At 43.3% G+C, this 13,847-nt stretch overlaps 1 protein-coding gene across 3 annotated transcripts in view; it reads left to right on the plus strand.

Annotated features, from left to right (window-relative positions):
* Positions 1-13,847, plus strand: part of LOC147329719 (NLR family CARD domain-containing protein 3-like) — a 44,768-nt gene that overhangs the window by 29,141 nt on the left and 1,780 nt on the right. For all 3 annotated transcript variants that reach the window (XM_086291022.1, XM_086291023.1, XM_086291024.1), the window contains 5 exons: positions 4,711-4,789; positions 4,946-5,168; positions 5,331-7,137; positions 8,903-9,076; positions 9,979-10,152. In XM_086291022.1, the coding sequence (XP_086147148.1) occupies positions 4,711-4,789; positions 4,946-5,168; positions 5,331-7,137; positions 8,903-9,076; positions 9,979-10,152 (2,457 nt within the window). The remainder of the gene's footprint in view (positions 1-4,710; positions 4,790-4,945; positions 5,169-5,330; positions 7,138-8,902; positions 9,077-9,978; positions 10,153-13,847) is intronic.

Below are 13,847 nucleotides of genomic sequence, written 5' to 3' on the forward strand. Positions count from 1 at the left end.
CTTGGTTCACCCAGTGACTGTTCCTGTGCTTCGCTCTCCGCCTCCAGTTCCTGTAACCAGGGCAGCGCGGGCCTGGTTTTCCCTTGCTCCCGTATCAGTTCCTCGGGAGAGGGTGGCTGAGGTCCAGCTGGTCCCTGCTTCTGTCCCCAGACTGGCAGAGGCGCCGTTCATCCCAGCACCCGTACCTGCCCCTCGGGTGGGGTTGATGCACGCCCAGCCTATGGCTGCGCCAGTTCCGGTTCCCTGGGTGAGGTCTACTGTGACCCTGCTGACTCCTGCACCCATCTCAGTCCCTCGGGTGGGAGCAGCAGAGGTCCAACTAGCTCCTGCACCTACACCGGCCCCCAGGGTAAAGGCAGCCAGAGCCCAGCTCGTCCCTGCACCCGTATCTGTTTCTCGGGTGGGGATGGCTGGTGTTCGGCCAGGCCCAGCACCCGTTCCTGTTCCTCGGAGGAGAGCAGCCAAGAGTCAGTCACCTGTTCAGTCACCGGCTCAACTACCTGCTTTCCCACCATCACTACAACCACAACTACAACTTGCACTTCAATCGATAGCACAGTCATTAGCCCAGTTATCAGCCTGGTTTCCTATTTTGTCTTCAGCTCAGTCTCTAGCACAGTTATCAGCTCAGTTATTAGCTCCGTCACCAGCTCAGTTCATAGCTCAGCAACCCGTTCAGACACTGCCCACCTCAGCTGGGAGCTTTTGTGAGCTTTCTCCGCCAGCTGAGGACTGCGTGGTGCTGACACACTTTGGACAGACTGTTTGCCCTGCACAGCCCCAGCCGTTGCATCCTAAGCCGACTGCGTGCCCTGTGCCGCTACAGTTAGCGTCCGCTGAGCTAGAGGTCCCCGCACCTGCTGGCTCTGCATCAGTTTCCGCTGGGGATTCAGGAGAACCTCTCCAGCCGTTCCTCGTTTCCGCTGGGGGTTCAGGAGAACCTCTCCAGCCATTCCTCTTCTCCGCTGGCGGCTCTGGTCAGCCCGGCCAGCACCTCCTCGTCCTCCTCCACCGCCTGGTCCGGCTCCGTCGCCTGTGGCTGCCACGCCAGCGCCTGGTCCGGCTCCGTCGCCTGTGGCTGCCACGCCACCGTCTGGTCCTGCCTCGTCTGGTCTTGTGCCCTCCAAACTACATCCGGTACGCCCGACGCTCTGTGGCCGCCGCCGTCTTCCACGCGGCCGGCCTCCGGACCCGTTCTATGGCCGCCGCCGTCTTCCACGCGGCCGGCCTCCGGACCCGTTCTATCGCCGCCGCCGTCTTCCAAGCGGCCGGCCTCCGGATCTGTTCTGTCGCCATGGCCACCTTTCCCCTGGCCGGCCTCTACATTGTAGATACATATTGAAGACATCAGATACATCAAGCAAGATATGTGAAATAATGTAGGCAAAACACTGATAAATAACTCAATTTATAGTGAGGATGCGCTGCGAACGCCTGGCAGAGGCCCTGGTCTGCAAGATCTTCAACACACACCTCCTGCAGAGCTTCATCAGCATTCTGAGGGAGAGTGGGGAGATTGAGTCCAGATTGGACCATTCACAACCACCTGCTGCACTCAGGCACGATGACTCATCTATCTACGGAAATGAGGCCACTGAGGCAGTTAAAAAACACCTTGGTGGCAGAGCTCCTGGGGTGGATGAGGTTCGCACAGAGTTCCTGAAGGCTCTGGATATCATAGGGCTGTCTTGGTTGAAGCATCTACAATGTTGTGTGGAGATAAAGGACGATTCCTCTGGATTGCTAGACTCGGGTGGTGGTTCCCGTCTTTAACCCTCTGGGGTACAATTTGGCGTTTTTGATACTTTTGATTCTACGTCTTTAGTTCACCTTTAAAAACTGTTTACATTACCTAGCGCTGCCCTTAGAAAGTTTTTACCATTTGTTCCCGCAGTAAATACCACAGTGAATGTATTATTTAACATAAGTCTGCACTTTCAACTAAAATGTTGAAATGAAATGGAGACTCTGGGTCGCTGCATCTTGTTGCTGTGTTATGTTAGTTATGTTAGCTGTGTTGGTGAAATTGGTGATTTGGAAGCGCCGGCACATGAATGGTAAATGGACTGATACATATATAGCGCTTTTCTAATCTCCCGGAGTACAATACAATAAGCCTCATTCACCCCAATCACACCCACTCATACAAGCACTGCTAAACACAAGTCCAAACTAACCAACACTGACACGCATTCACACTCCGATGAACATGGGGTTAGTATCTGGCCCAAGGATATTTGGCATGCAGGATAGAACCACCAACCTTCCAATCAGTAGCTATGGCTATGGCTCAGTGAGGTCGATAGCTGTCGACGGATATCCATAGCTGTCCGTTAACCTTAACAAGTGGGACTGAAGGGTGTGTTCCAATTGTAGTGGTATCATACTCCTCAGCCTCCCTGGGAAAGTCTATGCCAGGGTGCTGGTTCATCTGTTACTCAAACCTTGGATACAGGGGGAACAATGCCATTTTCATCGTGGTCGTGGAACACTGGACCTTTACCCTCTTGAGGATACTAGAGGGTGCATTGAAGTTTGCGCAAAAAGTAAACATGTATTTTGTGGACTTTGAGGAAAGCATTTGACCGTGTCCCTCGGAGTGTCATGTGGGATGTTCTTGGGGAGGATGGGGTGTCTGGCCCATTGCTAAGGGCCATTTGATCCTTATAGAACCGTTTCAAGAGCTTCTTCTTCATATCGAGCAATAAGTCAGACTCATTTCTGGTGGGTGATGGATGCCCTTTGTTACATCAGCTCTTTAGAGGAGATGGCAAAAATCAGACCTTTATGGTCAAATAGCTATTAAGAAACCATGACTAAGGAAAAGCAACAGGAAAAAGAAATTTGTTTGGGCCAAGAAATACAAGGAACGGTATTTCTTGGCTCTATGGTCTGATGAGTCCAAATATTAGATCCTTGGTTCCATCCTCCGCGTCTTTGTGAGACACAGAAAGGTGAACGCATGGTCGGTCTCTACATGCATGGCTCCCACCAGCTATTTGACCAAGAATGAGAGTGATGGAGTACTCTGCCAGATGGCATGGCCTCCACAGTCACCTCACCTTAACCCAGTCGAGAAGGTTTCAATCAATCAAGCAATTTATTTATAAGCACATTTAAAAGCAACACAGATTGACCAAAGTCCTGTACATAGTTAAAAAGTAAGAAGTAGACCAAACACACACAAAGAACAAAACAAAAAGCTAGAGAGTAAAAATTTGTTTTCAAACGGTTTTTAAAAATGTCAAGTGTTGAAGAGATCCTCATTTCAAGTGGCAGACTGTTCCAAAGATTGGGTGCAGCAATCGCAAAGGCCTGATCTCCTCTGTTTTTTAGCCTGCTTCTAGGGACCACTAGAAGCAACTTATCAGCTGACCTGAGAGCTCTATTAGGAGTATTTTTAGTGAACAGATCAGAGAGGTATGCCGGAGTGTATCCATTTAGAGATTTAAAAACAAGCAATAAAATCGTAAAATCAATTCTACAATGTACTGGAAGCCAGTGTTAATGAGCCAAGACTGGGGATATATCGTCATGTTTACGAGTGCCTGTCAAGAATAGCTGCAGCATTCTGAACTAGCTGAAGACGAGACAGCAGAGCCTGGCTGATACCAAAATAAAGACTATTGCAGTAGTCAAGCCTGGATGAAGGAAATGCACGCATCACTTTCTCGAAGTCAGCAAATGACAAAATGTTCTTAGTTTTTGCTTGTGCCCTGAGCTGGAAGAAGCTGGCTTTTACAACAGAATTAATTTGTTTCTCAAATGAAAAGCTACTATCAAAGAGCACTGCCAGATTCTTTGCAAAGCGATTTCTGGACTTTTCCAGAGGAAACAAGGTCAACCTTCAGAGACAAGCGAGGGTCAGAAGGTCCAGATAGTACAATCTCAGTTTTTTGGTCATTTACATTCCAAAAATCTAATAAAAACCACAATCTTTTTAAGAGAAAAGTAAATTTGAGAATCATTGGCATAACAGTGAAATGAGATTCCATGTTTTCTAAAAATAGAGCCTAATGGGAGCATGTAAAGGGAAAAGAATACTGGGCCCAGGATAGATCCTTGAGGGACCCCACATGTAAGGGCACCCCCCTTACATGTGGGGATGAAGGTTTGGATGAGATGGACCGAGTGAAGGCAAAAAGGGCCAACAGGTGCTCAGCCTTTCTGAGAACACCTCCAAGACTGCTGGAAAACCATTTAAACTGACTACATCATGAAGCTCATTCAGAGAATGCCAAGTGCAAAGCAGTAATCAAAGCAAAGGGTGGCTATTGTAAAAAATCTCAAATATGGTTTGAGTTATTTGAGCACACTGTTTTGTTTACTACATCATTTCATATGTGTTCATTCATGTTTTGATTCCTTCAGTGAGAATCTACAATGTAAATAGTCATGAAAATAAAGACAAACAATTAAATGAAAAGGTGTGTCTAACCATTTGATTGGAATTGTATTTTAAAGGTTTAAACACTCACACTGACTCACATGACAGTACAACTTCAGTTTTCTGAAGTTCAAATGCCTTGAGGAAACTGAAAGCATTTTATTTAAAGCAAAATACAAACCTAAGCTGTTGATTTTTCAATGGAATCAAAATAACTCATAAATATTTAAAAGTACAAGGAGTTATCTAAAGTATTGTCTTTGTTGAAATGTCACTTACTGGGAATTTACAGTGTTCTTGAAATTAGTCTTCCTGCTCAACAGAATTTACCAGGAAAGCTCAGAGGTTCCCAGTACTCAGTCCATTAAACAGCATCAAGCAGACATGGACTCCATATTTAAGGTTTTTATATGTACATCTATTTTAAATCTATTCTGTTAACAATTATCTCCATGCTGCTCTTTGTAGAATAGTGGGTTGTCAGTGTTTCCAACATAGATCTGATGTTTGGCTCCATGATTTCAGTCTGATTGGGTCATTCATAATATTCTGTTCCAGCTGCTGGAGGAGAACATCATCACTTTTGTAAAGAACGAGTTGAAAATGATCCAGAAGGTTGTGTGCCCAGATTACCACCAATGTTTGGAGAAGCAGAGAGAGATGGGGGGTGAAGAAGAAGAAGAACAGACGAGGAAGAACAGCAGAGAGGCACTTCTGAAGATCACACTGGACTTCCTAAGGGTGATGAAGCAGGATGAGCTTGCTGAGCGTCTGCAAAGCAGTAAGATAATTTATTTGACAATTTAATCTGTTGTGTAAGTGGAACATTTATTAATGCCTCAACATGGACCAAACATGCTCTCATTCGATCCTTGGGGTATTTAAATTATGTGCATTTTGAAACACATGAACTTATATTCTACTTTTTTTTCTTTTTTCTTAGAACTTTGTGCTGCAGTTTATCAGCGTCACGTCAAGTCCAAGCTAAAGAGGAAGTTTCAGTGTGTGTTTGAGGGCATCACTAAAGCAGGAAACCCAACCCTTCTGAATCAGATCTACACAGAGCTCTACATCGCAGAGGGAGGGACTGCAGAGGTCAATGATGAACATGAGGTCAGACAGATTGAAACAGCATCCAGGAAACCAGACAGACCAGAAACAACCATCAGACAAGAAGACATCTTTAGAGCCTCACCTGGAAGAGATAAACCAATCAGAACAGTGCTGACAAAGGGAGTGGCTGGCATTGGGAAAACAGTCTTAACACAGAAGTTTGTGCTTGACTGGGCTGAAGACAAAGCCAACCAGGACATCCAGTTCATATTTCCATTCACTTTCAGAGAACTGAATTTGCTTAAAGAGGAAAAGTTCAGCTTGGTGGAACTTGTTCATCACTTCTTTATTGAAACTAAAAAAGCAGGACTCCGCAGCTTTGAGGACTTCCGGGTTGTGTTCATCTTTGATGGTCTGGATGAGTGTCGACTTCCTCTGGACTTCCACAAAACTACAATCCTAACTGACCCTAGAAAGTCCACCTCAGTGGATGTGCTGCTGATAAACCTCATCAGGGGGAACCTGCTTCCCTCTGCTCGCCTCTGGATAACCACACGACCTGCAGCAGCCAATCAGATCCCTCTTGACTGTGTTGGCATGGTGACAGAGGTAAGAGGGTTCACTGACCCACAGAAGGAGGAGTACTTCAGGAAGAGATTCAGAGATGAGGAGCAGGCCAGCAGGATCATCTCCCACATCAAGACATCACGAAGCCTCCACATCATGTGTCACATCCCAGTCTTCTGCTGGATCACTGCTACAGTTCTTGAGGATGTGTTGAAAACTGTGGAGAGAGGAGAGCTGCCCATGACCTTGACTGAGATGTACATCCACTTCCTGGTGGTTCAGGCCAAAGTGAAGAAGGTCAAGTATGATGGAGGAGCTGAGACAGATCCACACTGGAGTCCAGAGAGCAGGAAGATGATGGAGTCTCTGGGAAAACTGGCTTTTGATCAGCTGCAGAAAGGAAACCTGATCTTCTATGAATCAGACCTGACAGAGTGTGGCATCGATATCAGAGCAGCCTCAGTGTACTCAGGAGTGTTCACACAGATCTTTAAAGAGGAGAGAGGACTGTACCAGGACAAGGTGTTCTGCTTCATCCATCTGAGTGTTCAGGAGTTTTTGGCTGCTCTTCATGTCCATCTGACCTTCATCAACTCTGGAGTCAATCTGCTCGAAGAAATTCAAACTGTAACCCAGAAGTCTAAATCATTTGAAAAGAACTTAAACAACTTAAAACATCTCCACCAGAGTGCTGTGAACAAGGCCTTACAGAGTCCAAATGGACAACTGGACTTGTTCCTACGCTTCCTCCTGGGTCTTTCAATGCAGACAAATCAAACTCTCCTACAAGATCTACTGGCACAGATAGGAAGTAGCTCACATAAAAACAAGAAAACAATCCAGTACATCAAGAAGAAGCTCAGTGAGAATCTGTCTGCAGAGAAAAGCATCAATCTGCTCCACTGTTTGAATGAACTAAATGATCGTTCTCTAGTGGAGGAGATCCAACAGTCCCTGAGATCAGGAAGTCTCTCCACAGATAAACTGTCTCCTGCTCAGTGGTCAGCTCTGGTCTTCATCTTACTGTCATCAGAAGAAGATCTGGATGTGTTTGACCTGAAGAAATATTCTGCTTCAGAGGAGGCTCTTTTGAAATTTCTAACAGTGGTCAAAGCCTCCAACAAAGCTCTGTAAGGAATTTTGTTTTGGATGTTATCATTATTATTATTATTATTATTATTATTATTATTTTAAATGCAACTTAGTTGATGGTGTTTTCTGTATTTTTGAAAAACAGCAACTAGAGCTTTTTTCTTTTTTTTAATAAGGTACAGTGTCTGTTCAGTTTCTCGACTGGTCTGTCCTTCAAGCTCGGGTCCTCTACCAGAGCCATGGGAGCTTGAGGTTCCTGTGCAGTATCTTAGCTGTGTCTAGGACTGCACTCTTTTTGGCAGAGATCTCTGATGTTGCTCGTGGGATCTTCTGGCGCGACTCGCCTAGCTTGAGAGTCACTACGCGTAGCACTCCAGTTACCACTGGGACCACTGTTACCTTCACTCTCCACATTTTCTTGAGCTTTACTCTGAGCCCTTGGTATTTCTCATGCTTCTTGTGTTCCTTCTTCCTGATGTTGCTGTCATTCGAAACACTACATCTATCACTACGTCCGTCTTCTTCCGTTTATCTACCACAACTATGTCCAGTAGGTTAGCCATCACCATTTTGCCTGTCTGTATCTGGAAGTCCCACAGGATCTTAGCTCGGTCATTCTCCACCACCCTACGGGGCGTCTCCCATTTTGACCTCGGGACTTCCAGGCCTTTACAACGATGCTCTACGCACATATATTCAGCCCTACCCTTGTCTATGTCTCGAAGAAAAAAAAAACACCTTTTAGAGAAACCAAGGAAGCGCAAAAAACACCACAGAATTTCCATATAGTGAAACCCCACTTGGTCTATCATGTTGTAAACCAGTGTTAAGAATTGAGCCATTGCTGTTAACATGTTGAATTTGACTATACAAATTCTATTACTTTCCTCTCTCTCTGATTAAGCTCTCAGAGAGTTAAAAAATTAAGTTTGCCCTTTGTGTTATAATCAACATTACTGTTGATTGCATATCCTCAGGCTCTACAGCTGTTGGTGAAGTAAATCACAGTCACTACATTGCATGTGTCAAGACAGTTTATTTCTTTGCTCAGTCATTTTAAAGTACTTTAAGTTTGTGGTTGAGAAACATTACTGTCCTCAGTGAAGCATTCCTCTCTCATCTAAATTCTGATGTCAACACCACGAACCTCAAGTAACACTTCACAAATAAGAACAGAAGTCTGATCCTCCTTTACTATCTTCTTTTCTCAAAGTCAAGTTCAATTTTCGATTTCCAAATAGAAAACCAGAAATGATGTTATTCAGTAATGCACTTAAGCATGTTTCCTGAAAGTGGTCCATCATAAGAAAGGGGGTGATAAAGTAGCCTTAGAGAAGGAAGAAAAGGAAGAAGGAAGAGATAAAACATTTTTCTGTTAGGTTAAGAAAATAATAATAATAATGATGGGGTGCATGAAGCCCCAGCATAAGGACTGTGAAGTCCCCGAATAAAAGCAACAAACCAAAAAGAGAGTTATAACGAAGTATTATTTGTCCCCTTTTATTTGCTGCATTGTTTTTAATCTATGATTACTGTTGCCTAGCAACAGAATTACTAAATTGGCCACCAGTAGTGTATGCCTGCATCACTTGATACTGAACTACTATCATTAAATCTACCAGCTCCTCACTGTTTTTCATTTATGTAGATGCATATTATTGTTGTTGAGTAAATTTAATTTTTTGTGTTTGCCACAGAGTTAACTATAAAAGTTTTCACAACACTTCCAGTCGTTTTGTCTTGTCTTATCCAGACAATATTAAAGTTCCTTTTATGTGACTACATATATCAATGTTTCTTCAGGATGAACTGGTGTAATCTTTCAGAGAGGAGCTGTGAAGCTCTGTCCTCAGTTCTCAGCTCCCAATTCTGTCATCTACGAGAGCTTGATCTGAGTAACAACAACCTGCAGGATCCAGGAGTGAAAGTTCTCTCTGCTGGAGTGAGCAGTCTGAACTGTATATTGGAAACACTAAGGTCAGTTTCAGTCTTTTAAAATTATAACAATGTAAAATCAGTTCGTTGTTCTTTTGAGTCTGAAACGGCTTACTAATGTAAGACTTCAGATATGATGCAAAAATGGCATTATTTAACGCTAAAGATGACATAATCTATCATTTTAATGTTTTCATGTTAGTCTCACATGTCAAGTTTCATTTTGTCTGTCGCTTAATTTCTAATCATTTGGTTGAGTCCTGTGATTTTAAATTAAAGTGCAAGAGTTCTAAATCAACTGGATGTTGACCCAGCCCCTTTCAGAAACAGAAACAGGCAATGGCAAAGGCAAGATCTTTGCAATGAGTCCTCCCATTCTCACAAACTGTTGCTCATAAGAGAATGTGTCAATGTTAACATTGACACAATCTCTAACATTCTGGCTCTAACATTCTGGCTTAACACCACAATCTGTTTAATCATCATACAGAAACTGTGAAATAAACTTCCTTTACATATCAGGACCCCTTCAACACTGGATACTGTTAAATTAAGGTGAATGCATGTACAGAATGAATGTCACTGTATCTGAAAAGGCTGGAATATTTAAAAAAGAAAAAACGAAAAAAAAAACCCACTTTAACACTTTAAGGCCGGTCGGAGCAGGTACGCTACGTTTTGCGCAACTATTTTTAAAGCCCGGTAAAATTGCAACCGCATAAGCTAGCGCAATTTATTTTTTATTTTTTTGCATATGAAACTTGAGTAGTTGTACTCACATCTTATTCATTTAGCTTGTCCCAGGTCACAGTTTCCTTCCACATATGGCTTTGCAAGATTTGCATTTGCAGGAAAAAAAACCCCATTATATTCCTGTAGGACTTGGTTCTATGGTAGGTCTTAAAGGGTTAAATAACTTTTCTTGTTGTTTTGTGTGTCTGCAGTTTGTCAGGCTGTCTGATCACAGAGGAAGGCTGTAATTATCTGGCCTCAGCTCTGAACTCCAACCCCTCACATCTGCGAGAGCTGGACCTGAGCTACAATCATCCAGGAGACTCAGGAATGAAGTTGCTGTCGGCTGGACTAAAGAATCCAGGCTGGAGACTGGACACTCTAAGGTATGGTAAGAATGTTCAATAGAGGAGGAACAGCTGGAAATGTTCTTTTTTATTTCAAACTGACGTTACCTTTGGACAATTTTTTTATTCTTTATGTGTATCTTCAAATGTTTTTGGCATTTTGCAATTTTTTTTTATGTATTGCACACAATGTGGGTGCCAAATACTATTATTGTTTCCTGCCTAACAATACAATGACAATAAAATAACAATCCTTAGTCTTGAATGATAGTAAAATAACTTTAACAGACAAAGAACCCTACAGAAATATATATTTCCAGTATGGGTCCCTAGGCTAAACTGAAGCACTACTGGCCCGGACGTCACCCAAAAAATTAGAAGGTCTGCATCAGGTGTTGAGCAACCAGGACACACTAATGAGCTTCTGGAAGTAAAAGGCACAAGTGGGCAAGAGATGAGAACAGGGCGCTGTTGGAATTCTTCTACCGAGTAACCCCAGCCAAATAGGATCTGGGACCTATGGAATTGTCCATACCCAGGAATCCAGACTGATGGCGAAACAACTAGTACCTCAGTGCTCCAACATTTGGAAGAAGGAACTGCTCTTACGTCTAGAAATTGATGAAGAAATGCTATGGCAAGGGGCAGGTCAGGAGGGAGATACTATCATTACCCATGCAGAAGGAGTGTTGAGTGTTGAGTAGCTGACCTAAATGACAGGATCATGGTGAAGTTTGAAACCTGGACCCTCTGTAGCCAGTTAAAAAGTTTAAGTGAAGTACCCTCTGAAGATGCACTAGTTCAGGGGTGTCAAACTCCAGTCCTCAAGGGCCAGCATCCTGCTTGTTTTTGAGATATCCCTGCCCTACCTGCTGCTGATTACCTGAATCAGGTGTGCTTTGCCAATAAGAAGCAACAAAGGCAGGTTAATTTGAAAACAAGCAGGACAGCGGCCCTCGAGGCCTGGAGTTTGACACCTGTGTACTAGATAATGTGAAAGCAGCATTCTGGACAATTTGAATAGCAACCATCACTGAGACTAATGAGCTGATCTACACCTTAGAGTTGTTCCTGTGCTGGCAAGATTGGTGCCTTTGTGCTATCTTTCAGACCAGATTTGTCTGACCACTGGAAGCATTTCTGGATGTCATCCACTTCCTCTCTCTGCTAGTGGTACATACCGTGCGGAGGCCTGCCCTTCCATGATGGTTCTTCTCCATGCTCCTTTTTGTTCTTAGGTTTCTGCTGCCTGAGGTATTCATTGAGCACACATTGGGTTTTGGCAGTGGTTCTGATGCTCACCAGTCCTTAGCCTTCTTCCTTCTGTGAAACCTTCCATTTATGGTAAAGAGCGTCCTTGTCTTGATGTCAGTGACTTCTAGTGATGGGTAGATGAGGCCTCGTGAAGCGTTTCAGCACATTCTCCAAACTGTATCGATACTGTGTCGACACAGTGTTGCTGTTTTGCTCCATACTGACCCTGCTGCACCTTAAATATCATTGCAGGCAACTTACTTGAGACACACAACAGACACTGATTCAATGACCTAGTCATACTTGTATACACTGTAAGGTATTGTACTTTCCATGGAATCACTTTATATATCTTTTACATTGCAAATATTGTAGTGATCTTTAAAATATTTTGTGAATGACATTAAGTGAAAATTAAAATGAAAGTATTGTGACCCTAATACCCTAACCCTAATATTACCCATTTAAATGTAATTGACTCAGAGTTTATTATAAATTTCTATTCAGAAAAATGAGTTTATCCAATTCTTTTTCATTCAGTCTATTGCGTGTTTTTTGACACCATTTCCCCAGCTTTGGAAAACACAAGCTCACAGGGCACATATGAAGCTGGGGTACACAAAAACTGTAAAGCCAGGTCGAAAAGGTCCAGATAAGATGTCTTCCTATTCCCCCAGTACGTTAAAGGATCCTCTGATTTTGGAATGTTTCTCTTCAACAATCTCCACAATACTAAGGGGCTGGCAGTCCTTTATAATAAAATTCAGGACTGCCTGGTCCAGAGCAATCTTCCTAGATGCTTGATTGAAAAATAATAAAACACATATTAATAAAAAAAAAAATATTATAATGCTGCTCAGTGTCTATATAGGCCGACGTGTTCATTCTCGGTGTGTTTGTCTCCTCATTTTCATGTTTGGCTCTGTAATGCCTAAGCATTGAGGAGGTGCTTTTGTTAAGAAAGCTCCGCAGAACAGATGCAACATTTAACCTGCATAAAATAAAATAAATAATTTACACTGCAAGTCACTTTACTGTTTTTCCTATTCTGATAGATTACATTGAAACAAAGACAGAAAAACAGTTACCTTATTTGCAGTTACAAGATCGAAATGATCCCACACAGCAGAAACATTTCTTTTTTCTTTTGGGCTCCATTTTGTTGTAGAGACATATGTATTTTTTTTTTCTTCGCGAGAGCAATTTTGTTTTTTGGTGGCGACTCATTCCGTTGGCAGATGTGGAGGCGGTACCTTTTAAACACAGTTTGACGTGTTGGCAATGAGCGATAATCCAGCTGTGTCGTTCACATGACTTTTTCTTAAAGTGACACACGCACCAATACAGGTTTCGCTCTCATACATGCGCCGGTGCGTCAGTGTTGCTGGACCCATCACTAGTGGCTTCTATCTTGTCCTTTGGCCACCTTATTATCCTAGCAGGGTACCTGATCACTGGCAGAGGGACAGGTGTTGATGACCGAGATCTTGTTTTTCCCAGTCAGCTGACTCTTGCCTGACTTTGTGCTGGTATTTCCTAACAGCTTAGTTGTGGTTCCCATTTGCCTGTGAGATTCCTAAGTACTTGTATCTGTCCTCAGTATCTGCAATGTTGCCTTCTGGTAGTACAATAACATTAAATAGGACCACCTTCCCTCTCTTTGTTACATCCAACTAAACTTCTTCAGTCTGAATGACAATCCAATGTCTTTGCTGAACATCCTAGTGGTGTGGGTCAGTGAATTGAGCTCTCGTTCACTCTTGGCTGACCACTTGATTTCAGCCACGTAGAGAATGCACCTAATGATTGCTACATTCCTGTTTCAGTAGCTAGTGTTGTTAATAGTCTCATTGAGGGGTTTCAGGCCCAGGAAGAACAACAGTGGTGGAAAGACATTTCCTTGATAGATCACACAGATGACAGTGACTTGTGCTTGGCTTGAAGTTGGTCTCCAGTGTTGATTGACAGATTCCCATTGAGTTCCTGATGAAGACTCTTAGTGTCCAGTTCATCTTGTATAGTTCAAGGCTTCCAGGTTTCCAATACTTTCAGGAGCCAGGTGTGGGCAGCGAGTAAATAGTCAATCCAGGTGGTGCGCAGGTTATACTCTCAGGCGACTGCTCTGTCTACCAGAAATTGATGTCTCACTCTTCTGGTGTTACTGACAATTCCTTTCTGTGCCCTGTTAAAATATTGAGTCTATTATGTATCTGCTTCTGATCTTAGCCAGGATGTTGCCTGAGAGGAGCTTCTGTGTGGGACTGAGGCAGGTTATTGTCCAATGTGAGTCATTGGAAATCCAGACTGTCCAGCCTTTCTGCCATTCAGCCATTCTGGGTGTCTCTCATAGAAAAAGAAGAGGAATAGAAAGGTTATGAAGCTTAGAGTGTGAATTAGTCATATCTCATTCATTATAGTGGTGTACTGGCAGTGCCAGGATCAGCCCAAACCATCAGCAATTTGATCCACACATGAATTGA

The sequence above is a fragment of the Aulonocara sp. 'chitande type north' Nkhata Bay genome, linkage group LG5, assembly GCF_057382095.1.
Source record: "Aulonocara sp. 'chitande type north' Nkhata Bay isolate Kocher_YH1m ecotype deep benthic linkage group LG5, A_spYH_male_GT1.1, whole genome shotgun sequence".
Classification (NCBI taxonomy): Eukaryota; Metazoa; Chordata; class Actinopteri; order Cichliformes; family Cichlidae; genus Aulonocara; species Aulonocara sp. 'chitande type north' Nkhata Bay.